General features: G+C 40.5%; 1 protein-coding gene across 2 annotated transcripts; it reads right to left on the reverse strand.

Annotated features, from left to right (window-relative positions):
* Window positions 1-26388, reverse strand: LOC114135418 (arf-GAP with GTPase, ANK repeat and PH domain-containing protein 1-like). Of its 2 annotated transcripts, XM_028002698.1 has the most exons (21): window positions 25591-26388; window positions 23941-25186; window positions 14348-14406; window positions 14166-14253; window positions 13626-13711; window positions 13396-13537; window positions 12753-12887; window positions 12534-12655; window positions 12253-12411; window positions 10681-10764; window positions 10297-10401; window positions 10066-10213; window positions 7722-7844; window positions 7501-7638; window positions 7293-7352; window positions 6574-6725; window positions 5869-5959; window positions 4585-4807; window positions 4176-4479; window positions 2478-2776; window positions 1-2234 (listed from the first exon to the last, which is right to left on the reverse strand). In XM_028002698.1, exons 2-20 carry the CDS (start codon window positions 25109-25111, stop codon window positions 2495-2497), a joined length of 3672 nt encoding a protein of 1223 aa, XP_027858499.1. In that variant the 5' UTR covers window positions 25112-25186; window positions 25591-26388; the 3' UTR covers window positions 1-2234; window positions 2478-2494. The 2 variants fall into 2 exon arrangements, with proteins under 2 accessions (XP_027858499.1, XP_027858498.1); XM_028002697.1 differs by having other exon boundaries at window positions 1-2776.
* Between the last annotated feature and the right edge of the window lie 1421 nt (window positions 26389-27809).

The raw sequence follows: 27809 nt of genomic DNA on the forward strand, positions 1-27809 counted from the left end.
TTTGAAGTGTGAGTTCAGTTTATTAGTGGCAGAAAATGTCAATAAAATCTGAACACATGAAACTTACAAAAACAGCACAGCATCAGAGAGCGACCTTATCGATAATGAATGCTTCTGATTTATTAAATGAGTAAAAAAACAAACCATGAAAAGAGAACAGCGTACATTACAGAAAAGGTCAGCTTTTGGTCACATCAAAAGTACTCCCAGTACTGCATCAGAGTTGATAATTATATAATAATATAGATTTGTTTCCTCTGCTGTGCGTCTGTTTTCAGCCACTTAGAAACTTCACTTGAAGGCCTTGTTTTGTACATTTGTAAGCTCTGAATATTTAAAGTATACCTTTAATTTCTAGTCGTCACATCAGGAACAATATTAGTTGAAAACTTTATCCTCTAAAAAAACACGTCAGCATTAGTGTTTATTTACATTCAGTCAAAAATTAAGTCATTTTAACCTATTTATGTAAAGTGATGGGAAAAAGTATTTGCGTCTTTACAGATTTCTTCTGTTTTTGCTTTTTAGTCGCACTTAAAATTTTCCACAGACAAAGGCAAAGATAACATGAGTAAATAGAAAAACTGTTTTCAAATTATTATTTCACTTGAGGGGACAAAAAGGTATCCAAACCGCACTCTTTGGAAAACGTAACCAGCCTCACTTCACTGCAGAAGCTCGTGGAAAACGCAAATCAGTTCAAAATGACCTGCCTGACAACAGGAAGTAGGTTAAAAGATTTAAAAAAGGAACACATCACTGACATCTATCAATCTGAAAAGTGTTACAAAGCCTTTGGACTTCAGTGGACCACAGTGAGAGCCATTATCTGCAAATGGAGAAAACAGGAAGGCGATGAATCACCTAGGCGATGAATAACCTACCAACGATACGCCATCAGGGATTCATCCAGGAGCTAACAAAAGAACCAAGAAATACATAAAAACTCATTCAAAGGAGGCTGGACAATGGACAAAGAGAAACTCACTGCTACTCCAAAACAACGTAAATGATATTTATCAAAAACATCCTACAAGTTCCCAAAGACTCTTGGCAAAACATTTGGGGGGACGATAGTGGAACTGTCTGAAGGTGTGGGTCCAGTTACAGCTGGTCCAGTTACATTTCAGAAAAAGAATATTATACCTACAGACAAACATGGTGGTAGTGGTAGTGTGGTGGTTTGGGCTATAAGGGTATAAAGGTTTCTGTCTACCAGAAAATTCTGTGGGAGAACGTCGGGCCATCAGTCTTTCACTCTGAGTTAAAAACATTTTGGCTATGCAGCTGAACAATAATCCCAAGCACACTAGCAACTTCTCCTCTGAGTGACTCAAAAGTTTCCTTTTGGAGTGCCCTAGTCAAAGTCTGAACCTAAATCCAAATAATTTGCTTCATTCTGACCTCAAACATGCTGGAAAACCTCCAGCGTGGCTGAACTAAAATGATTCTGTACACAAGAGAGGGCAAACTTTCTCCACAACGATGTGAAAAACTCACATCCAGTTAGGTTGTCTGAAAAGAAAATTTGTTTGATGATGTGAAACATTTAAGTGCGACAAAAAAAAAAAGGAAAAACAAAACAAATCTATAAGAGGATGAAAACTTTTTCACAGCTCTACACATGTGTCTTACTATACTCACTTGAACAATGAGCTACTGCGGTATGTACAGTGTTTTACATCAGACACACCAGTAACAGACAAAACATAAAAAATCTGTGTTAAGCAGGAAACTAAAACTGAACTAAACCTCTGTACAGTTAATCTCTGAACAGCAATGAGTAACCCTTTTATACACAGAAACAACTGTACAAATCATACAGTAATAAACTGGAAATTAAACACTTTTAAATTCGTAGTATTTCACCATTTTATCAACACATTTCTATACAGCTGTTTTATTCCCCTTTATCCAGCCACTAACATATTTCACATCAACTTACACATAACATAATTTATGCACTTAATGACAAGCTCTGATGAATCTAAAACTCACATTCACTGTCAAAATTAATAATAGCCATAATCTTTTATGCTACAAGCTCAATACATCCCACTCTTAGATTAGTAAACTTATTGCAGTTCTTTTACTTCTGGGCTTCAGCTGCTCAGAGAAGCTGTTTGAGGCCTGCAGGCGGGTTTCCATTCACAGCCGAGTGGAGAATAAAGTCGAGTACTGACTGCATGATCAGGTGTGACTCTGGTAAACAGGTCGGTACATTCTACTTACATCTGAATGCACAGACATGTGGCCAAAAACAGAAAAAAAGAGAAAAAACAAATCAGTCCAGCACAGTGTGTTCTCCAGTTTTCATCCCTGAAACACACGCACACACACCCACACGCACCCCCACACCCACACGCACCCCTCCGAGCGTCTCACCTGACTCCAGGTGGACGGGATCTGTCAGTATGTCCGTGCGGATGGACAGGACTCGCTACGACGGCAAAGCGGCAACACATTCACACACTCACTTTGAAACACGTTGCAGTTACGACACAGCTCTTCTGGATGTGCTGTAGCCCGGGTTGCCGCTGCCGCTCTTCTGTGTGATTTTGATCGTCGTGGCAACCGTCAGGCTCGGCGTCATGGCAGCGGGGAAGCTGGACGTCACGGCCGACGCGAAGCCGACCGTGGCGCTGAGGGCGGGGGCCGGCTTGCTGGGGCAGCCGTGCTGCAGCAGGACGTCGATGCACTCCTGGCCCCCGGCGCCCTGAGCCAGAGCCAGCGCCGTCTGACCCTGAGCGTCCCGATGCCGCACGTCACAGCCGTACTGCAGGCGCAAATGGAGACGGAAGGAAGCCTGGTTAAAGTGGGACGCTTATGTCTGACCAACACGGTCTTACAGAAATACTGGCATCTCTGAAACTGTGTCATAGTCTGTCGCAACAGATCAACACAAAGTACTGCATAATTGCAAAGTAAAGGGAAACTGTGTTGTCAAAAGTATTTACATGTAAAAGTCTGATGCCATGTGCATCTGTGTTTACCCCTTTTATTCTTACAACTTTAAATAAAACTCAGTAAAAACTCTTTTTTTTTGTCTTGTTTTAGCTGTGGAGTGCTTTTCTGTATGGAGAATCTGTGTAGCGATGATGGGAAAATGAATGGAGGAAAATAACCAGATATACTTTAAGAAAACCTCTTAGAAGCTGCAACAAACTTCAGGCTGGAGAGATTCAGTTTCCAGCAGAACAAGGACCCAAAATTCACAGACAAAGCTAAAATTAAAAGTTTTAATTCAAATATTTACGTGAGCAGTCTAGTTAAAGATGACCAATTATGCTTCATTGAACAGGTTAGGATATATGGGCTCTGCAAAAGATGGTCATTATATTTCTTGCACAAAATTATTCTTAGATAATGAGATTTTGCCTATTTTGAGCTCCTCTCAGAATGAATTGTTTTAGGGCCTTTTGTCACTTTAAATCCAAATAAGCTGCAGCTGGCCACGCCCCTAACTCAACATTTACACTCACACCTGAAAATGTCTGCAAACAGATGCGCAATTATACAGTCGTACATCTTTGAAAAGAATAAGTAGAGCTTCCTGCACAACCAACAAGAATGCAGGAAGTAATTTCTCTATTTGGGTTGCTAGGTAACGTTACAGTATCCATTGATTGTGATTTAACAATCAGGACGTTTTTGAAATTACTCATTCTCCAGACAGCAAAAAACAGTAACTTATTACCAGAAAATGGCTGGGCGTTGTTTTCAAGCACTTGGGTTGTTTTTAGAAGAAGTCGAGACCCAAATGGAAGCGTAAGAAATGTGCAAAATGCGACTTTTGCATAATAGGTCCCCTTAAAATTTGAGGCCTATGTTCAATTGAGGATCTGTTACAAGATTTGATAAAAGAATGGCCATGAATTTCAGTCTCGAGATGTGCAAATCAGGTAGAGCTACACCCTAAAAAAAGGCTCAACTAAAGCTAAAAGGTATTGAATGCACATCCCACCTTCTGATCTTTATCTGTAAAATCATTAACAAAACATATCAGTTTCCTTTCACTTCACAAATATGTGTTAGTTCATCATAAAAGAGAAATAAATAAATTTCACAATAGTGTTGTTAATGCGGTTCATAGGCGTATGAATACTTTTGCCAGTATTTTCAGTCAGACTTGGCAAAAATAACGGCAGGATGACTAGAGGGGAAGAGTAACACACCCAGACCAGAAGCTGCGTCATCACCACATCAGCCTGCTGACAAGCAGCATGCAGGGCAGAGCCAGGCAGGCGGAGCGCGAGCAGCGACCTGGAGGGGAGCGACAGGAAGGGCGGGGCGTTGATGTCCTCTTTGGTGCAGTGGGCCAAAAGAAGCAGCAGCTTGGGCAGATTGCGCTCCATCACTGCCAACAGAAGACGGCCCGACATGCTGATGTCTGGGCCCTCGCTGGGTGTGGGAGGAGGCAACGGCGCCACAAACAGTTTCTGCTCATATTTGGCGCGGATCCACGACTCCCGCTCTTCTCTGAGAAGGCGCAGCAAAAAATAAATAAACAAAAAAAAAAAAAATACAGGAAAAAGATTAGTTGGTGGAAATATTTAGCAAACATTCAAGCAGTCGTTGATTTACCGTGTAGCGTCAGGCGCTGGTTTCCGGTGCCCCATTGTGCGCGCCTCCCATATACTGTTGACCATGTGGTTGCCGATGGCGCTGAGAACAAGGGTGAGCTCTCTGGGCAGATCGTCGAGGGCCAGCGAGCGGACCCGGGACAAGTGGGTCCCCAGGTTCCTGTGGATCCCAGAGCACTCGATGCAAATGAGAGCGCCCAGGTTCAGGCTGGCCCACGTCGGATCTACAGCAGGGATGAGACACAAACAGCGACTCAAACAACAGCTGAAACTGAAGCAAAGATTTAAAGCAGTTGTGTTTGAATAAAATATGCCACAACATTTCATACAGGAGTAAATTATAAAGACGGAGAGAAATTGGAGAAGTTTTGCTTACATTTTTTTTCAATGTGACTTTTTTTGCATCCTTCTGCTTAAATTATATTTTATTCAGTTCAAGTCTTTCATAACAAACACAACAGATTTGGCTCATAATCAGAAATAATGTGATTTTTTTTTCTTTTGTTAAATTGGGTCTTTTTAATGATTGTATAAGAACTGAAGTCAGACCACGTAAGCAGGATTCATCAGCTGGCCTTGATACAAGAGGAAGTCTTTTAGAATTGCAATTAATATCATTAAATATGATACATCTTTTATTTTAGAAAATAAAAAGAATTGTGTTGAATACTTGTGAGGCGTTCACTTGCTCGGTTGTTTTCTGGTTTTGAATATTAAGCTCATAGTTACAGATCATAGTTACATTATAATGCGCATCATATCCTATTGTTACATCTAGGAAACCCGTATGGGGTTTAGTCAGGGTGGATTAACACTATCACAGTGGGACCCATCTGGGTTGAACAAATACACTCCACATCATCAAACCTTAAGGTTCTGTAAGTCTTAACTGAGTCTCATTTGGATCATGATTTGAAACTTTGTGCCACAAAGTTTCAAAATATATCCTTCATCACATCTATACAGGAAATTCACACAGGGCCATGATGTGACCCAAAGGCATTCCCATCTGTTCACGATCGTGACGTCCATTTCCAACCCACGCTTAAATGTTGGCACCACTAAAGTAAAAGAATATAAGTATTCGGAGCTTTCTGTTAACCTTTGGTATCTAGATCTAAATCGTTTGCTTTCTTTACAAACTCAAAATATATTTCCTGTCCAACAAAAAATAAATAAGAGGTTAATATTCGTCATATCGTCATATCAGAGCTGGATCGTCTGTGCAGTAGAACAGCACTGTGGCTTCGAAGGGAAAAGTAGAAAAGAAGCAAATATTACTAACTTGGAGCATCACAGTCGACGCAGAAGTTGTTCCCTTTTGCATTGCGGATCGCCTGCAGCGCCACAGCTTCACTTTGGCTATTCTTGCGATCCTGCAGGAAACAAAGAGCAAACAGTGAGAAAGGAACAATCAGCATGCCTCTTTGGTTTGAAATTGTTAGTTTTATTGGCTTTATAGACTGAAATATTAGTTTACTATGCTTCCGTGAGGTCATTATATGCTGGTTTGCTGTTGTTTACCTTCCAAGCTTTTTGTTCTGTTACTTTGAGATCTTCATTAATTTTACTATAACTTATTCTCTCTTGATCTCCTTATCTTTTATCCTGTGGTATATTATATCTCAGTATTCTTCATTACAGAAAGTTATGGTTAAGGGAGTGTTGGCGTGGTTGTGTGTGAGTGTATGTGGATTGCTTTAATGTGTGTGGGTGTTCTGGAGGTGGAGGGAGACTCTTTGGTCTCTGTTATAAAATGATTTATTCTTCTAGAAATAAAAAGTACTAAATAAATAAAGATCAACTGATTTTTCTAAAAGTAGAACTTCTTTAGAGATGCTTTCTATCATGTCAAACTACCTAAACACACACTCAGTCCTCTACCATGCATGTATTCTGCCATAGTTTTCTCTACATTTTAAATAAAGGTTTCATCAGCCCTCTGTGTGGTGATATACATGTTATATATGAACTATGGTGAGCTGCTTGCCTTGTTTTTGCTGCTCTCACACAGCTGCAGGCTGGCCAGGATCTGGCTCTCGATGGCTTGGACCCAAGAGTCCCTCTCCTCCACACTCTGGGCCTCAAAGTGCCACGTTTGACCAGTGCTCGACACAACCAGGAAGTCAAAGTTGTCCTCCTCTGAGTCAGACACAAGCAACTTTTGAGTTCATATAGTGGCGTTTATCCTTCTCCTGCAAAATCTCAAAATAAAATCTGATGGAGCAAATTTCCCCTAGACGTAAAAACCAAAATGATACTTTTTGGCTACGTGCGAAACATTATATATGGAGAATAAAAGAACAGCCTTAACCTTAACATATTATCCCCAAAGTGAAACATGGTGGTGCTGATTGCTTTTTTCAGTGAGGAAGACGTTTAGAGTTGAAGAGAAGATAGACTGAGCTAAATAAAAGTCAACCAGGGAAGAAAATCTGTTAGATATATTTTTACCCTTAAGCTGTTATAGGAGATGAAGAAAAGAGAGATAGCCGATGTTCATAGTGCACCAACACTATCAGTAAAATGTTCCAAAGTTACGAATAAACAAGTAATTTTTATATTAATATTAGACCATTTCGTTAAATATTCATACTGGTCATATGAGGAGAAGCAACTAAACACTAGTGAGTAATTTAGTCACTCATTAACAGAATTAACATAAATTAAATATTTTTAGAAACATGTTGCTGGCTAGTTGTTCATTACCTGTCTTGCTTACGTTTCTTGAGCTTCCAAAACTTTTCAGCTTCCACATTTTCCGTTTAGCTGCAGAAAGCAAACAACAAAGTGAAAGAAGAAAATTCTTAGAATTTATAATGCACATTTAATTACATGTCCTGACAAAACGGTGAGAGTAAGAAGTGTTAGAGTATAAATATTGCTTGCAAAAACGTCTTTAGATGCTTTCCTGTACCGTCGGCCTGTCCCACGGCTGCGTCTCCTTTCTGATTCATGCTCTTCTTTCTGCGGTGCTTCTTCCTGTCGGTCAGTGGGGAGGCTGAGTTGACGTCTTTGGTAGAGGAGGAGCTGGAGACTCCCTCGACTGCAGAGTCTGACCACAAGAGAGCAGAAACAGGACGTCAAGAGCTGCTTTAAGACAAATATCCTGTAAAAATGGTCCTCTGGTGAGCTCACCAACGCCTTGGGCGTGGTTGGACAGCGTGGACGGGCAGCGCTGGACACCAATGTTGCTTCTCAGGAACAGAGCGCCTCCCAGTCCTTCCACCTCCTCCACTTGCATGAGGCCACTTGTATTTACTATACAATTAACAAATTACACTACATATAAATATAAATATAAATAAATGTGTTCGTTCTAAACTGTGTGGGGTTTTAATGCTTTCTCTGTCAGTTCGTTATTTACAAAAAGGGAAGTTCAGCAGAATAGTTATTTTCTATGCAATTTAACTTTATATAGCAACACGGAAGGGTTTCTGCAAAGTAACATACTTTTTCTATCAAAATGATGGCAGAATGACGATTTGAGCTCGCTTTGCGTTCACAGAGCCAAACATCAAAACATCAGGCTGACAGCAGAAGCTGCTTTGAAGAAACTGGGTCAAGCGTCGAGACAATAACCTTAAGTAACGCAGCAACTCTACAACACAGAGTCATAAATCAAGCAGTTTAAAAGGTATGCATGCATGCTGGATTATTCTGGCTGCATGATTCTGTCTGAATGCCTTTTCTCGGAAATGGGGGGAGCTCATTTGGAGTGGATGTTCGCTTTGCACGAACTCTGCTTCTGAGCATACTGCATGAATTTTCAATAAGGTTGAGGTTGGGATCATTCTAGAAGTTTGATGCTGACCCACTTTATCCATGCCAACTATAGTTTTTATATGTGTTGGAGATAATTGTTCTTTAGTGACACAAAACTCTGTCAAAGATTTAACCAGCTGGTTGATTTTTGATGAAGTGGAGTTATGGGGAGGCTTCTTTAATGTCAGAGGCTGCATCAAAAAGAGAACAACAGTCTACCACAGCAGGAGCAAATCATTTTAGTAGATGTTCAGACCTAAAGTAATATATACTGGGAAGACAGCTGCAAATTGCTGAAAGAGGGCTGAATTTACCAGCTGTGGAGCAATAAAAGATATTTAGATTTTAACTTAATTGAACCTCCTAATGCAGCCAACTCACAACTTCAATTTTGATAGTGACACAGTGAGGTCTGGCATGTATTGATGTGTCTTTGCCCTGTATTTATTATATATTTAGTATTTCATATTTTAAGTATTTAATATTTAATGTTATCCTATACCTTTGTCTCAGTGTTGTTTTTACTGCTTTATGATTTGAACAGTTTTGCTAATGTTTGTCGTTTACTGTAAACGTGTAAAATGTTGAATCATCACTAGGATGTTTTTGTAAATGAGAATTTGTTCTTAATAATTCACCTGGATAAGCAATAAAAATCCTTTTATGTAGAATTTAAAGACAGACAGAGGGAGTATTTTTGCTGTAGATATTGACTCTAAGCATTTCAAAGATGTTGCTATAACATCAAAAATAGAATTTGCAAGAATAAAGCAGAAAACAAGTCGTCTTCTTGTTCTTCCATGGCTGTTACTAGAAATAATGAACTGTAGGATTGCAGCTGTGTAACCTAAGATGTGTTTACCTTCAAGATTTGCGTGTGTGTGTGTGTTCATGCCTGCATATTCGGGTTGCAACTAACAATTATTTTAGTAATCAATTATTCTATAGATCATTCTGAAAATAAATAAATTAAATTACATAAAAATGTTATTATCTGCTATGCAATCTTAACATTCCTTTAGTGAAAGCTTGATCATTTGTAGCAGAGGATGTATTGGCAGCAGCTAAAAAATGCTGTCTATCAATGTGTTTATCCATCCATCCATCCATTGTCTGTTCACCCTTGTCCCTAATGGGGTCGGGAGGGTTGCTGGTGCCTATCTCCAGCTACGTTCCAGGCGGGAGGCGGGGTACACCCTGGACAGGTCGCCAGTCTGTCGCAGGGCTCAATGTGTTTATTATTTTTTTAATTAGTAATTGGAAACAAAAGGTGCTTATTTATTTTTCTTTTTTACATAAATTGAACCAGGCGAAGCTAAAAATGTCACTTGAGGATTTCTGAGTTGAACATGTTTACAGACAAATAAGATTTTTCATTTTAAAGGCAAAATGTAGTTTTTGTACAGCTTTCATATAATTTCTGCTCTGACTGTGTTGCTCTTTCAGCAAATGGCCACTTTTAGAGTCTGTACGCTCCAGGTAGCGTTTAACTGATTGCTAAATTAGTTGATGACTTTTTATTTCTACGACTGATTAATCACAATTAACTTGAATAATCGTTTCAATCCTGCTGTAATCCTGTGTTAGTGACACAAAACTCTGTCAAAGATTTAACCAGCTTGTTGATTTTTGATGAAGTGGAGTTATGGGGAGGCTTCTTTGCAGAAGGAATGTTTTTCGTACATTACTTCTGCAGGTAAGCATAGCAGGTCTTTACCCTCAGGTCCCAGCACATCTTTAACCCGCCCATTGAGCCCAGCAGGGGGTCCACATGCAGGCACAGCACGAGGGGGGCGCTTCCCCGGCACCTTGACAGTCACCCGAAGCAGGTCCATCTCTTTCCCCGGAGCGTTCAGCATGTACTCCTGCCAAAGCAAACACCGGACACTCAGTCTCTCCGACACCAGCGAAACGATTCGCAGGACTGCGTGAGAACACGCGCACTCACGTTGACGCTGGAGTGGTAGGAGAGGATGCCATCGTTGGACAGTGTGACATATTTCTTTTTCCACTCTTTGTTGAGCGAGCTGCCACTGCGCTTCAGCAAGATGCCCTGATGGCGATAAAAAAGAAGAAGGCTGAAGGAGGAGAATGTATTCCTAATTTCTGCTGCGCTTGCTTCACACATTTTGGTGCCACGAAGACTCGCTGGGCGCCAGCAACACCCACCGTCCATTCTTCACGCCGGCATGGGAGATTGCGGCGTGTCATGACTCAACATGATGAAACTAGCTTCACACAATCTGAGGCGACTGCTGGTGCCTTGTCCTCAGCTGAGGGTCATCAGATACATCTTATCTGCTCCTGTGTCGCACACAAATCCGTGTCCTACCTGTTTGATGGGGATGAATCGCCCGCTGCCAAAATCGCCCTTAAAGTCTGCACTCCGTCTGTTTGAGTCGCTGCCTCTCCGTCCCTGCGCACAAGGAAGGAGGGAAAGGCTGCATCAGTGGCAGGAAAGGAGTCATTAGTTGGGACTATTATTCAATAAACGAGTGAAATACATCTGCTGGAAAGCTTCTGACGACTGGAAAGGCTGACACTGAACAGAGGCAGCAGCAAATCTTCTGTACTTTTGATTTGTTTTTACAGCTACAGTTCTGATCAGCCGTTTACACGCCATATTAATATTGTCTCTTAAAGATTTTTAGGTTGTTCTTTGTCAGCATGGACTTATAGGGCAAGATAGAGCTTTAACTGCGGTTCAAGACAAGATTCAGTGAACAACTTTGAGTTTATTGCAGATACGCAGGGTCATATTTATAGGCTCAGATTTACACTTGCACCCCAAAGATACATACAGTCAAGGAAAAACATTGAAATAATGAAAACGTCTGATATATTAGGAGTTATAGACATTTAAAAGAAATCTTAATGACAGAAATTTAAGTAACACGAGTAAATAATAAAAACAGAGTAAATAAAGGTTTATAACTTTATGGGAAAAAAAAAAACTAAACTAACAAATAAAGGACACCCACACATATTTCCCCACTTGAGCTAAATCTCGCCCTAATGTTTCACATCAGTTACACATGAAGGGAATATCATTCATGAAAAACAAAATGCTGCAACTTGAGCCTGATGAGGGGTTTAAAGTGGTATTGTAAGAGCGTCATCATTCTGCACATTATGTTTCTGAGAGTGAGATCATAAGTGGAAACCAACACTTCTGTGATGTTGCTCTTTAGACAGATAAGCTGAAGTACAGAAGAGAGAACATTTTTGGTGAAATATAAATACAGCATTTCAAGAAAAGAACTGTATACCAGCTGTGAAGCATGGCGGTGGAAATATCATGACTTGGGAATGCTTTGCTCCAACCACACTGTAGTATCCAGCAGGAATGCTACTGCGTATCAGAGTATTTCTTAAGGGAAAATATGAATCCTTCTACTAAAATTAAACTGGTACATAATCACACATTGCAACCTGATAATGACCCAAAACACATAAATCCACCCAGGACTGGCTTCAAATTGGAAAATGGAAAGTCCTGGGCCAAGTCAAATGACAGGAAGTGACCTCATTAGATGCTGCTGTGTGACTTGAGATGGACTGAACGTTCAAGAAACCCATCACAGATTTCACAGACGTTTCTGAAGTGTCTCATTCCAGTGAATTCAGCCAAACGAGATCAGCCTTTTTTTTATTGGACTTGCTTAATATTCTAATTGTCAGTGAAACAGAATATTGGACTTTCATTTAGCTGTAAGCCATAATCATCAAAATTAACAGTAATAAAACTTGAAATATTAATATGGGTGCAATAAATCTAGATAATATTTCAGTTTAGTTTTTTAACACCAGCGGCTGAAATAAATCAACTTTGTAGAGCTATTCTGATTTATGTTGGAAAATAAATAAATAAATAAATAAAAGTCAAGGTCTTAGCAGCACTCACCACAAATCTGGGTGTGCGCTTGCGGACGCTGCGGACCGACCCAGGCATACCGCTGTCGCCTTTCTCCCCCCTCAGAGTTCTGGCAATCTCTTTATGGCTGATCACAGGAGTGGAGGGAAGAGACGAGGAGTAATCGCTGCTCTGGCCGCCGTTGCTGGCCTACAGAGAGGAGAGAGTCAGAGCAGAGCGGAGGAGGGAGACGAGTTTAATCCAGCTGCTCTTTCCATATCTGAGACATCCTCACGGAGAACATACATGCAGGAGGTTATATATGGTTTTACCTGTCCTGGAAAGACACCAGACACTGGAGTGGAGCCTCCAGAGTGACTGGGAGAGTTGGGAAGAGATTTACAGGAAGCCAGTAAAGCGGCTTGCTTCTTGGCTGCCATGATCTTCTGAGCAGCTGTTGAATGAAAATTTAAGGAAAAAAAAAAGAAAAAAAAGCTTAAATCCAGCTCTAAAAACAGAAAAAAATATCACCCAGATTTATGCACACACACCATCGTTAAAGACTCTGTTCACATTGAGGCCGTAAGTCGCGCAGGTTTCATAGTAGGTACAGCGGCGCACATCTGAACACAGCTGTCTCGCCTTGGCGTCGTCAATCACTCTGGGGTTTGTGCTGCTGATCTTATCTGGAAAAGGCACACAGCAAGCATTGACTTATTTTTAAAAATATTTTATGTAATTACAGCTTAAAATGAACATGTCAGATGTTCATATAAAGAAAGGTTTTGAATGAAAAAGAATAGCTGGAAGAAAAATAATCTTATATATTCTACCCTTTCTCTCAAAAGTTAATTCGCTGTACCATCAGTAGCTATGCATCAACCAACCATCCACACAGACGGATAGAAGGTAGTTCAGCATTTATTGTCTTGCAAAGGGGAAATTCAGGTGTAGCAGCAGCAGAAAATATGTCTGTATTTTCTTAAAAGTAAAAATTTGTCTACTCTCTTTGGTTTCTATAGACAGATTATTCCACAAACTTGTTCCACAAAGACAAATACAACATTCAATTTGTTTAGTTCTGACTTTGGGTTGTTTTAAAGTCTCAGATCCTCTCAAATTATAAATGCCATCTCTTTTAACAAATCTTTTTTTGGATCCATCTTGAACAGATGTGGAATAGGAGAGCCTTACCTTGAGTACCAACAACTACAAAAGGTATCTCAGTGACGGGCCGATGCAGAGAAAGCTGGTGGTAGAATTTGTAAACTTCCTGGAAGCTGGCCTCATTTTCCAAGCTGAAGACCAAAATGACGGCATCCACCCAGCTTGCAAACTAAGAGATGAGAAAGAAGACAAGCAGAAATCAGTGTACCGGAAAATGTTTGTGTTGTTGCAGCAGGTTAGGTCAGTCTGCAGCATACCTGAGGCCCAGGAGGCTCCGTCTCTTCTCTGATTATCAGCAGGTGACTCTGTCCGTCCACCAGCACGTCCTTTATGAACTGCCGCCCTGGGCAGCAGCACAGATTCTATTCATTACCTCTTATCATTATCCTTTTCAATTTAATATATTAGTATAATTCAAACTGTGTACATCGCTTTAGAAAAGTATTAATACTGTATTTATTTTTTCATATTACAACCATGGAGTTCAGTGTATTTTGAACGGACTTAATCTTTTATAGTTGTGACAGGGGAAGGGAAAATGATACAAGGTTTTGAAAATTTGTTATGAATGAAACTATGAATCCGAGGTGACTTTAGACGGCAATTTGTTGCATTTATTTGTTTCAAACTAATAAGGCCTGATAACAAGTGCGAGTTGCTCTTTCCATGTATAATTTTAACTCCATTTAATAATCACTGCATCACTTTATGTTGCCTTGTTACATAAAGTCCAACTAAAACACACTGAAGCATCAGCTGCAATCAGACAGCTGCAGGTGAAGGGAAGCTAAACCAACCCTCTGCGTTCTCCTCCGGCTGGTAACTTCCTGTCAAGTGTCTGTGGACGAGGGCGGACTTCCCGCTGCACAGACCCCCCAACACACCCTGCAGCACACACACACACACACACACAGACATCAATCCAGCATCAAGTCCGTCAGAGAGGTTGGCAAAAGCTACCCGGTGGCCTGAAGCTTACCAGATGAAGCTCTTGAACAGCTTGACTCATGGTCCATTCTTGACTGCTGGTGCAAACGACTGAGGACAGAGATTGACAGCAATAAAACAGAGAAAAGAGCAGAAAAGAGGTATTATGTGCAAATGAAGCACAGTACTACCAATTAAATATGCTACTCAGTATGTTACAAGATGCAGAATGTGAGCAGAAGAACTGACAGTGTTAGACGACAAAGTGCTGAATTTGTTCAGAGGTCAAAGTTCAGTTTTGTGCCACTACCTGCTCCCACAATTCTAGTTTATATTTACAACGACCAGCAGAGTGAACTTGCACATTAGAGGGTGAAACAGCTCTACCAAATATTTAGATCAGGGGTGTCAAACTCATTGTCGTTTGGACCAAATCAAGATCATAAATGCTCTTAAAGGGCCGTTTGTGCCAGAATGTGTCGATAAAACCCACTAAAAATACTAATAAACTCTTAAAATTAAATGATATTGAACATTTTTTCAGTCCCTCCAGAATTTCTTGATGTTTTTGCAATAAAAATCAAAGTGCTTGTGGTATTAATTCGGAAATATTTGCAATATTTGTGCTTATTTATGATGGTAAATGCGACTTTTTATTACTCACTTTATAGATCATGGACTATAATCTGACATCAATTAAGACTGAGGTACCTGTTTAGTACAAGTAAAGATTTTTGAGAAAAATCTGCAATAAACTGTAGTAGTGCAAAAAAAAAAAAAATATGCGTGGATTTGTTGATTTTACGTGAATTTCCACGATATTCGCAAGAAACTGGAGGGACTGATCAATACAATTTGGTAGAAAAACAGATAAAAACTGGATTGATTTGATTGATAACATGATGTTTAAGCACACTTAATGTTTAGTCTAGACTCTAGAGGGCCACATAAAAAGCTACGGCGGGCCGGATTTGGCCAACGAGTCTTGAGCTTGACACGTAGTTTAGATGGTTATTTTAGATTTATTTACAGAAAAATAAAAAATTAAGTTTAAACTTATAGGACAGAACGGGCAACCACACAAAGAACTCCGACTTTCCTGACTTTCTTGTGTTTCTCTACAGGATTTAGTATTTATTTGCTACACAGGAAACAGGGAAGAAGAGAAGTCAGGGAGGGAAACGTAAAAAAATCAAACCCCCAGACGGCTGAGTTGAGGATTAATAGCCTCCATCTGAAGGCGCTCCCTTCACTTCCATACCATGTCTCGCCTCAGGGGAAAACCAGACGTCAGAGTACAAAGAGAATGCCTGATCAAAACCTCGGAGTGAAAACAAGAAATTCTACTGTTAAACTCTAGCTGTATGTTCTTGATTAAGTAAAGATCTATTCCTCCAGAGCTCCACTGTTCTTCACTCCACACTCACAGCTGAATGTGTTTGTCTTCTAGCCTTAAATGTGTGGAGGACCTCAATCAGTTACCACCATAATGACCTCTCTGGCGTCTGAAATGCGCTTGATGTAGTCAGATTACCTTTGATCCACAGAGTCAAATTAGTGTGGCGATCCTGTCAGATTGAATCAGTTTCATCTCGCGGTTCCTGATTTATGGCGATTACAAGAGCAGGATTTCGCGGTTGAGTTTCAGACTGACACATTTCAAACAAAAGGTATGTATGAAACATGCAGTTATGAAAATGTATTAAACTAATTGAAGCTGTGTAAAAGCAAGGAGTACATTTTTTAAATTTTAAATAAATAAAAAAATGTAAAAAAATTTATTATAACAAACTTGCCAAACAAAAAGGAGTTCGTTGGGTTTAATTCAGAGGAAGCATCTACTGTAAGTAGCAGAAAAATGGCAGGAATGTTTTGCAAACTGATCCCAGAGTTTGTCGGTAACTCCTGCCAATCCTCCTGACGGCCTGTCTGCTGTCAGCAGCACGAAGGGTCAGAGGTCAAATCTCACCAGCAGGAGTCAGAGAGAATGAAGCGTCTTTATCTCTGATCCAACCGTAAAGTCAGTCAGGTTCAAGTCTCTATCAGGCAGAAAGCATTCAGCATATCTGCTTGTCTTCACTGGGTTTTACTTCTTGCAGACATAATGGAAAATTACCCGTCTACAACAATAAGGGCTTTATTCTTTTAATTCATCCTTAAAGCTTGAAAGCTAAAGTAATCAGTCAGCTGAGGGGGTCATACTTAATTTAGTTTAATTTAGTCGATACAGTCTGCTGTGCTTTGCTTGATGTTCTGCTATTAACAGAATAAAAACTGATTTCTGAAAGATAAAAAGAGCACAAAATAGTATACAGCTGCTTGTTCAGCAAACAAACTTTGATGATCTCTAATTAAAGCCTATAATTCCGTTGTATAATGTCTTGTGTGCTATATCAATAGATTGCATTATGCTGTTTGTGAATTTGTAGATTTATTCTCTGAAAGAAAACCCTACATAATTCAGAATAAGAATATTTACTCCAATAATGCTGTTTCTTTTACGGAAATGCTACAGCTCTGTTTTTGGATCAAATGTCTTTTTGAGTTTGGAAATATCACTGGAGGGATTTGACTTTTTCTGTACAACTTTATTGAGAGGAGGCAGAAATGCGCCTCAACGGGAATGAGACCATTTCATCTGCCAGCTCTTCAGAGGCTTTACGTTACATGAAAAATCTCCTCATAACCCACACTTACACGGGACGTTAACAGCTCATGATAAATTATTCTTGTGTTTGGTTGGAACCGCATAAGATGAGAAAACCATGTGGAAATTTTCTAGTGCTCTGTTGCTTTTATTATTATTTAATCAAAATATTAGACAGTTTGATAGTTGAACTGAACTGGTTAGGGATGTGCTTTGTGTCATCCGAATCAACAAGTGTGAGATTATTGGCGTCTACTTTACTGCTTACGTGCGATGATAATAATTTCCCTGTTTTGTTGTACATTCAGCTTAGGAAAGCTGCTGCTGTAGGAAACTACAACTATCCATTAAACTCACTTGTCTTCAGAGGTCAAAGAGCAGGAGGTGAGGTATACCCTGGACAGGTTTACTGTCTATGATGCATCAAGGAGGATCCTGTTACTGGGTTTTAATACTGATCTGAGAAAAGTAATGAGTTGGGGGTTTATCGTAGTGCTTTTTCTGTTTACTACGACCCTTTTATAAAATTAAATTCTAGATCAGAGGCCATTCTCCTCCCAAAGCTCTTCTGTAATGGCTGGTGCACACCAACAACTGGCTGGTACCAAAAAGGGGGAATCAATAACTGAAACAGTAAAATTTCTTAGGTTTGGATCTCACCCAGACATTGATTAAACTCTCTCTTCCTTAGTTGCTTGTTGCTACATCGATTCACTTGTTTAACTTTTTTCTTCAGCAAACTTCAAAGCTGTTCAGATCCATTCAACTTTTCCAAGGGCTCCTAAATCTGACGCTAATCTTGGTTTTTGTGTTCTGGTTTAGATTTTATGGCTTTCTTAGGAAAATGTTTTTAAATGTTTCTAATTCTGTCTTTATGCCATTGATTACCTGCTTTGTATTTCTGTGGCGTAAGAAGATATATTTGTGTATCTGATAGTGTAGCACACACAGCTGGATCTGATGGCCTACAGCAGCAGAAGAGCGCGCACAGCGCTACTTCTCCCAGCTAAGAGGAAGAAACTGAAGCTATAATTCATACAAGTTCACCAAAATACATGGGAGAAACATTCATGTACTTCTGCTGTTTTATCGAGGTGCACAATATTTCCATGACGCACTCTGGAGACCCTATTATCATCTGACCATCTAATAAACCCCACAGTATGACTGCCTCAGTATTCCTGCTGATCATGTCCATCCCTTAGCAGCATTATGAGCCATGTTGCAAAGCTCAGATCATCACAAACTTGTCCTTGAATATGACGGTGAGTTCATCGTCCTTCAGTGGCCTGATTGGTCACCAGATCTCAGTCCAACAGAGCACCTTTGGGCTGGCGGTGCAGTAGAAGATTCACAGTATGGATGCACGGATAATTTATGTGCTGTGAGGACAAACAAGGAATTTGACTTCTGTTTTCAAGACCTCACAGCCTGCAGAAATAAAGTATAAACAGAGAAACAGTATCTGTAGCAGCTGGTTTTTGGAAATGGTGCTTTGTAGCGTAAAGGTCTGCACAGTTTGTGTCCAGGATGTGTGGGGTCTGCAGTGATTTTTTGAGGCCCCTTTTCTTACCCGAAACCTGTATGAGTAAATTATGTGATTAACCTAAATTTGGTCTAACAAAATTAGGTTTTAGTAAAGATTAGGTCAGTGGTTCCCAAAGATTTTCTGGGCCCCCTTATGGATTCAATAAACCCCCCCCCAAAAAAGAAAAAAAAAAAATCAACTGGGCGCACACATCGTTCAACCAGACATAAACCTATACACATATTTTGTTTTCAAACTCCACTGAAGTTTATTTCACACTTCAGGTTGCAACAAAACACACTACAAACCATCTTTACACTTTTATGTAAAGTGTTTTCTTTTTTTTTTTATTCATCCATACAGCTTGCCGCGCCCCCCCTGCAATGGCACTGTGCCCCCTGTAGGGGGCGCGAACACCACTTTGGGAACCACTGGATTAGGTAATGATTTATTTCATAATAAATCATTACAAGTGTAAACATGAGCGACTTTGTCAGCATTTATAATATTTTTTACTGTAAGTCAAAGAATAGCCAAACATTTAGATACGTACAGACTGAATGTGATACTGCGAATCTATGGGTAAAGTATTTGTGGTTCATAGATATTTTGGTCCAACAGCATGTTTTCTGATGAGCACTGCAGCTCTGATTAGTTACAACCCCCCTGCACCTCCTGGTGTTGGTTGGCCACTCATCCGTCTGTTTCCATCTTTCTGGGAAAATGAGTAATCACAATTATTTTTTATTTATTTTGAGTAAGACCAAATAAATCTTGTTTGTTTTAAATTATGCTTATAGACTAAGATCATTTAAAAGTCACAAACTAAGTTTTATATCCAAACTTATATCCCACATTTTCTAGTGTGTAAAAACGTTATCACACTGAACTTATTTGGCAGCCATGGATGAGCGGCTGAACGATGATCCTCCAAGTAAATCGTCATAGCAACCTGATGCACATGCAAAAGAAAAACTTGACACCCAAATAGTCCCAAACATTTCAATCTGCCTGACTCTGTATACTGCCTGACGAAGTCATTCATGGCTGTGTGACATTCAATTGCGATCGGCCCCTCAGAGTCAATACTTTGTATAAATACCTTTAATAGCAATTAAAGTAGCAAGTTTTCTTTACGTTTTCCACAAGTAAGCCTTTCCTTCCATTCCTCTTAGTAATACGGCTTCATTGCATGAAGATCAATTGTAAATATCAATTTGATTTCTTTCTTTGGATTTCGGTCTGCACTTTGACTGGGCCACTCTAACACTGGATGTGTTACCCAAACCCTAACGCTGTGATCTAAACCCGGTTTTGGGCTCATGGTCAACATCATTTACAGGGTGTCAAAGTCCAGTTCTCAAAGGTTGGTGTCCATACCATTGCTCTCTGCTACGCTACAGCTAGTTCCCCGCAACAGAGCCTATTATGAATGCTCAGGCTAGTTAGCATGGCTAATGAGGGTGATGATTTTTCTAAATGCGTATTTCTGCCCAGGTCCCCCTTGAAAATGAGATCTAGATCTCAATGGGGTTTTACCTGGTTGAATAAAGGAAATTTTAAAAAAGTAAAATAATTGTAATTTGTTTTTCTGCCACACATGATTGATTGGCAGTGCTAAGATCCTAAAATCTTCCTCCCACTCTAATTGGTTGTTTCTGACCAGGAGAGATAAGTTTCTGGAAACAGTAGGTCAGGAAAGAGGTGGAGGAGCTTGATTTATTTTTATTTTTTACAGATTATCCATCTTATATTATACTGCATTTTTACATGTTTTAACAAACTTGTAAAAAACACATTTTTAATAAAAGTTACAAACTGCAGCTTTAATACTTTTGCAAAGGAATTGTATATCAGGGAAGCTATCTGAACAGGTTTTTGCTCCACACTCCATAATGTGTTAGGAATAATTGAAGTGTTTTAAACCAAGCTTGGGAAGCGACAGAAACCTCAGACGGAGCCATAATGAACATTGTCTACCTGCAGATGAGAGGCTGCAGCTTTGAAAAACAAACATATTCTGCTCAACATTGAGAAACTGCTTCCAGATGTGCATTCTTGCAGACTGTGTACCAGCAGCGCCAATGACACAGATACAGCATACGTAGTCACACTGAGGAAACTGTCGGGTCACAATGTTCTGGGCGGAGTGGCAGCGTCAGCCCGGCTCCGCGGGGAGCCAGAGTCTAACTTTAACCAACCCAGCATCGCCCTCACGCTCTCTCTCCATCTTTGGGCAATCCCCACGCCCAGATCGCCCCCGTCGAGAGCGTCACAGCACAGACCGAGCAGCATCTCTCATTGCTTGCTGTTGCCATGGTAACTCCGTTTTCCAGAAGCCTCCAGTCTGGGTATCCATACAATGAGCGGTCTCTCATGGAGACAGCGATTTGAGTGAGAGGCACTCAGACATGATGTCCACTTGTGCACGCACGACAATTCGGTGCGTTTCTTCCACCAATATTTTTGGAACAAATTAGATTGTTAGTGTTTCTCTTGTCGTCTGAGAGAAACACTGGGTGTTTATTCTGTGGAGCCAGGCTCGTCGTGACCGTGCTGCTGACAACCGCTTTACTTACATTTAAACACAACATGCCTCTGACAAATGAATAGGCTCCATTTGGAGGCTGATTAACCCCACGCACAGAGCAGGAAGTGGCAGGTTCCGACTCCCTTCGCCCTGCCATGAACACTGCTCTGTGTATCCCCAACCTTAATTATTCATGTCCCACTTACCCCCATCAAATTATATCCAGAGCTCACTCAAATCCCGTACTCTTTTGTCTCAGGTCATTTAGGTGTAACAGTGGAAAATTAAGATATTGTTGTGACAAATGCATTCTAGGTCTGAACCAGTCGCATCGTTTTGTCTGCTTTATTATAAAGCTATGAATTCATCATGAACCATGTCTGTTTGAGTAATAATTGTGTAATTCAGCAGAATAGGGCAAAAATAGTTTAAGTACTCGGTCCAGAATCTTGGTTTCAACAAAGGAGATAAAGTTGATAATTAAACAGTTTTTCTTCGTAAAACACAGAAGCAAATGAAGACTGTGACTGAATTACTTTAGTACCAACTTCTACTGATGTCTCAGAAATTTTTCAAACCTCTGTCACACTGTTTATTGTCTTGGTGTGTCTAAGAAAACAGATCGAGTTCTGTCACGATTATCAGGAGTTTGCAACCTCTGGCTCCACTGTGGCTCAAACAAATCCAAACAATAAATGTTTTAAATGTAATGGGTGGTTTCAGCATTTCTTATGTAGAACTTTATGTAATATCTGCATAGAATGTAGAAGACATCAACGGTACAAAGTTAATGATTTTTTTTACCTTCAAAATCTCTCTTTGTTGTAGCTCCAGACAAATCTTATTTTGTAGTAGCTGGAGCAAAAGTGGCCCTTTGAATGAAAAAGGCAGCTGGTCCCTGGTGCATATGAAACTGTGAATTGTTGATGTGTAGCTGCTCATGTTTTAGTAAATTTACTTTCAGAGAGAGGGACTATATTATCTAAGATTTTTCTTCCTTCTAGCCCTTTTCATTCAAAACTTCAGTTCATATTAATATGTGACATACTTATTTTACTTTGGAAAATAAATCAATAAAACATGCAGTCTGTTGAGAATAAAGAATAAATTACTTTTTGCTGCGCTGTTGTGCTTTTGTTCTTTCTCCATAATTGCCCGACCAACTTGGGCTTAAGGTTTGATGTTTTAAACACAATCACAAACAGGTTCCCCAAAACTGACAGATTAATTAAAAGGCATTTTATCTGCTATGACAGTGGCTTCAAGCATCCATCATGCCGAGGTGAGTTAATCTTCATCAGCACAGACAAAGTATCTGCATAGCAAAGCAATACATTAACTAATGCTATCAGTTTATTGCTATATCATGTGTGAAACATTTGTTGATTCTTTAGCTGTGGCACATACACGTACTGTTGATATCCGATGTTTAATTATTTAGTTAAAGCCGTGCATCTTCAAAAACCATACAAATGTGAGACAGAACCAAAATAATCTAAAGGCTATATTCACTTTGTTTCTTTTCATAGGCTACGGAAAATATCTAATATAATGATCATTATATTATATTACCCAAATAGTAATATATTACTATTCTGTTCTAATCAATGAATTAGAACAGCTGGAAAGTGAGAATATTTTTATTCTTACACAACATTTTTATGATGTAACGAGCTAGTTTAGAAATAAATGAATTAATCAGACTGAATCCATTGTGACATGTTGGAAAGATATTTGAATGTTAGAAGAAAGAAGAAGGAAAAATCTGTTACAAAACATATATCTCAAACCGATACGGATCTCTCAGCTCTTAATGGAGCAACACTGAACTGTTTCAGTGTTCAATATCAGAACAGCTTCGTTTCAGCACATCTGATTTTAGATCGGATTGCATTTCCAGTGAAATTACTCTGAAGCCACAAAGACGGAGAGGAAAAGTAGAAACGTTTGAGGGAAACGAGGGCAGTTTATGCTGTAACTGTTCCTTCAAGTTTCCACATGTAAAGCGTTCAGTTACAGCATATTTGTCCTAACATAAAGCATGAGCTAATATGAGATTATTGACTTAACCTTAAAAATACTTATTTTTCATGGCATTCACACAAACATAAAGGAATGTAAAATGATCACACTGCACTAATCTGAAATAGATGTCACACAAAAACAAGTTTTTTAGGATTTTCATAATGTTAGAATAATTAATTATTGCTATTTTGATTTTAATACACAAGCCTCTGCAAAAATGAGGTGGTAAGTTTCTACCTGCCTGTGCTTATTGTGCAAAAGGTACTTTGTTTTGTTCTCCTGTTCTGTATGGAGTAACGCTGATTGATCAGTGACAGCTAGCCTGCACATGGCTGCTTAACACACACGTCATTTGAAGTATGCCAACTCTAGTATTAGTGATACCTAATGAGAGAAAGATGGTTGGTGCTTTTTTTCTACACCATCACTGTCTGTCCTTTCTTTCTTTTTTAAAAATGGAGGGAATAGTAGGCATCTTCTTTAAGTTAGCTCACCAGTAGTGCACAGCAACAGGTGGGGGAGGGGCAGTGCATTGCTGCTCTGGGCTGCATAAAGCTAGAGAAAACAATAGTCTCTGATATATTTAAGATGATTTTAAAAACATTTTTTGAAACCATAAGTTTAAAATGTGGGTATACCTCGATGGGATTCACCAACTCAGGCCTAGTTGACCTATTATTCTTTTAAAAACAGCCATAGTTGGCGCTTCTTAACACTAAATTGGCATACTTTTTAAAAGTGAGTACTTCATATTGTTCTAAACAGACAGAAATAATTTTGGCCATTGCAAGTACGTTGGTTTCCACCTTAAGACAGGAAAGGGATTCAGAAATACTTTTTTCCTGCAGATGATTATGTTTTCAGGTCTACAGAGTGCGCTGGTAATGTTCCAGTCATGCAGGCAGCTTGCCTTACCTTCCTCCTCACTCGAACCCCTCTCCACAGCTGGATAGAGAGGAGGTGTGGTGTTGGCGCCTGGTGAGCCCGTTGTACTTTTGGTAAAAATCCCACTGATGAACTTGAGCATCTTGCGATCGCGAGGAGGTGGAGCCCGCTGGATTGTTCCTCCTTGGCTCTCCTTCGCCTTCCTCGGGTCTTCACAGTAAGAGTGCAGGTCAACATTGTCAAGGGTACAACTTGTTCCTTTCCTTGGAGGCCTGCAAACGTCAGGGGCAGGGGGCGCGGGTAAAGACACGGAAACCGCCTTGTACCTCTCCCCTTGAGGGCTCTCCCGGGCCATCACGCCCGAAAAGCTTCCGCTGATGGGGGCTCCAGGCCGGATGAGCGTGCCTCTGCCGTCGCTGTCCGCCCAGGACGCCCTGTAAGGCCCCAGAGTCGTAGCTGCCACTAAGGGAGACTGGTCCCCGATGCGGTTGTCCCTGCGATCCAGAGTTTTAGCCGGGTGATACAGGCTTGTGTTGGTCTCTCTGAGCTCCCTGGAATAAGAGGAGTTCCCTGCTGCATGAGAACGCATCACAACCGGAGGAGGCTGGCTGATCTGCGACGGGACAGTGAAGGGGAGGCTGCAGCGCGAGCGGCTGTTCAAGTCCGCTCCGTTTTCACCCTTCAGGAACATTATGGGAGGCTCCCGGTAGAGCTCTGTCTTGGGGCGTAAGGCATCTGAGCGAGGTCCCTCCCTGCGCACGCTTCCCTCAGACATTGTCCCTCCATACACTTTGACCATTTGCCTTACAGGTGGTTGTGCAAAAGATGCATCTTTGCTCTTGCCAAATGGTACAATGTCTTTCTGGGGCGCATGCATCTCCCTCCTCTCAGGCGTCTCCCTGCTTTCATTCTTTCCGTGCACCTGTTCCACTTCCTCCTCCACCTGTGTCTTTTCTTTTTGCTCCACTTCCACATACAAAGATCCTTCTTTCTCAGGGACATCTCTCACAGCCTGCTTCTCGTTCTCCTCTGCCTCCACCTTTACCTCCTCCTCCTTCTTCCTCTTCCTAGGGCTCCCTTCCCCCTCTGGAAGGCCCTCCGTCTGGCTCCCTGCAGCATCCTCTGGCACGGCCTCAACCTTCACCAGAGTGAGGGAGATGAGGTAGGTGGTGCGTTTCTGCGTGCTGCCGGCTTGGCTCATTGAGACGGCAGACCTGAGCACGGTGGCACCTGCTCTCTGACCTCACAGCATCTGCACACCTCAGTCATGGCAGGACTGAGGCAGAGGAAACACAAGAGGCATGAGAGATCACACTGATACTGGGTGAACTTGACAAGAATGCTACTCTCATTTTGAAATCTGATTGAGAGGGTTGTGTATGAGTTGAATTGCTAATCTTTCTGAATATATTCAAGGTGATGACCCAGTGCTTAAACAAGTCTACACTGTTTTCTTAAATGCCTTCATTAATCCTCTTCAGTACACACTGTTACTATGCTGTCTGTCACTGATTCATTCATAATCCTTCCTCTATAGATCTCATTTTCTAAAAAAAATAGTCCCTCCAAAAAAAAGCCTGAAAACCTACAATACCTTAAGTTGATTAAATACATTGAATTATTTTAGGTGAAATAAAACTACTTCAGTACAGATTGTCTTGAATTTTCCTCTCATCATACCTTCATTTTCTCTTCCTGAAGATCCATTCACATCTCCATGAAGCTTTGATCTTATGAAGAATTCATCCAGCCATCAGATTACCGTTCATATCAAATGGCATATTAAAGAAGGCTGATAAAAATAGCTCCAGTAGATGAGCCTGAGATAATAAAAAAAAAAAACTGGCGAAAAAAAAGCAGGAAAAAAAAAGGCAAAATGGTTCACTTGTCACGAAGCGTCTGGCAACAGGAGCCTCCGTTCGACAATGTCATCCATAAAATTATAAGCCCGACGTAAGGGTCACTGAGATGCTTGCCAACATCTGTTGTAATGTCTGCAGGAGAAGAAAAAAGGAGATTAAGTAGGCTGATTCAGGGAGCCCGAGCAAGGCTTTCTTTTTTCGCCTGTATCCCTCCTCTGGAGAGCGGCTCCTCTTGGTCACTGCATCCTCTCCTCCGAGAGCCTCATCCAATTAGCAAGTCAATAAAATGTGTCTGTGAGGCAGAGGAAGCCCACTAGCTCACCAAAGCCGGCCCCTCCTCCTTTTTCTCCCTCCTCCCTCCTCGTTTTTCTTGCTGCCACTGAGCCTTGCAGCTCTCCGCCACCTCGTCGTTATCCTGCTGCACAACCAGGATGCAGCGCCGGCAATCAGGCTGAAAGTGAGGGGGGCTCGCTGTGAGGCGGCAGCAGCGATGGTGGTCCTTGCCCACGTTCATCTGATTTTATCCCGCACCGTTACAACAAACGAGCCAGGAGGGAGAGAGAGAGGAGAGAGAGAGAGAGAGAGAAAAAAAAGAACCGCCTCAGCTCTACTCCTGCCAGCGCATCTGCTGTCTCTAGCTCTGTCTCGCCGCTCTCTCTGTGAGCGTAGCTCCTGCTCTCTCCACTCTAAAAAACAAAGTCATTTTCCTCTGAATAACGAGGCATCTTTCACAAACTCAAGGATCGATGATGACAGTAGTAATAAAAGTTTGTGACATGTATGAGAAAAGGAACATGTCTGAGATAAGATGTGCTTTAAGAACATGAATCAGACTGAATTAATATATGATGCACGTGAATCACTTACACAGATGTGAGATAATATTTTTATGAGATGAGTATTTATTCACATCCCTTGAGTTTTCTTTGAATTTTGTCATGATAAATACACAAAGTGTTATGTAATTAACTGGAATTTGAAGTTTCAAACACAAACTAGTGAATTATTGTGAAGGAATGATTTGTAAACAACCTCCACCCCCTTTTACTCTGACTCACCAAAATGAAATCCTGCAACAATTGGCTTCAAATGTCACCTATTGAACAAATGCATTTCTTTTGTACAGCTGTTCTGTGAAGGTCTATGAAGTTTGCCACCCTTAATATAACTATAAATTGAAAACAATGTGGCTTTTTGGTTCTACTTCAAAATTATGTCATTGTCTGTGAGGCAAAATGTAGCAAAGTTTAAAGTTGAAGGTGGGAGGTATTATGTAAAATCAACTTTTTTGAGCTTAACATCAAAAAAGATGATGAGGGAATAACATTCCCTTAATTATTCCCTCATCAAAAACATACCCCGAGTGTTGCTTTAATCTCCCATAGCAACCATTCACAGGTGACTAAACTCTTGCTAATACAAAGTGCCACCTATTTACACAAAACTCCTCCTTTTAGCTGAGTTTCCACCTCACAGAGCAACCCGCCCCTGTAACTCCCCCACTCAGCTCCTGTAGACTAGCAGCAGCAGCTAGCAAACACTTGATGGAACTGCACATCTACTTCTCAATCCAGGGCTCCTGAATATGGTGGTAAACCGCATGAAACACATTGTTGTTATAAAGTGCTGAAGTGGGAGTGTCAGAAAGAGCTGGAGCTTCTTAAAGAGACATGGGCCAATTTCAAGATGACAAGTTATGACGTCTAAGTTGGTTAATATATGCAGCATTTTTATAGCAACTGAATGTAACATAGTTACTTGTGCTGTAATAACATATAGTTACTTGTGCTGTAATAATATAATACTGCTCCTTTAAAGTTTTGGCCAAACTTGGCTGGTATTTATAACTCTTAATAACTTTATCCACCTTAACAAAGTAACTCGGTTGCCCTATAACATGATGCTGCCACCACTATGTTCCACTGTTATGTAGTGGTTTTGCGGGAAAACATATCATTTTAAATTACGGCCTATAATAGTAAGTATGGTTCATCACAACTAAGCACACTCTTCCACAAGGCTTTTCGGAGATTTATG

This window comes from Xiphophorus couchianus, chromosome 20 (assembly GCF_001444195.1).
Source record: "Xiphophorus couchianus chromosome 20, X_couchianus-1.0, whole genome shotgun sequence".
Lineage (NCBI taxonomy): Eukaryota > Metazoa > Chordata > Actinopteri > Cyprinodontiformes > Poeciliidae > Xiphophorus > Xiphophorus couchianus.

Excerpts from the sequence above, each read along its gene's own strand:
- LOC114135418 (XM_028002698.1), bottom strand. The coding sequence starts at position 25,111 with ATGAGCCAAGCCGGCAGCACGCAGAAACGCACCACCTACCTCATCTCC. Across the intron at positions 4,808-5,868 it reads CGTCGACTGTGATGCTCCAA|ATCCGACGTGGGCCAGCCTG; the intron begins GTTAGTAATATT and ends TCCCTGCTGTAG. Across the intron at positions 4,480-4,584 it reads CCAGCGCCTGACGCTACACG|AGAAGAGCGGGAGTCGTGGA; the intron begins GTAAATCAACGA and ends GCGCCTTCTCAG.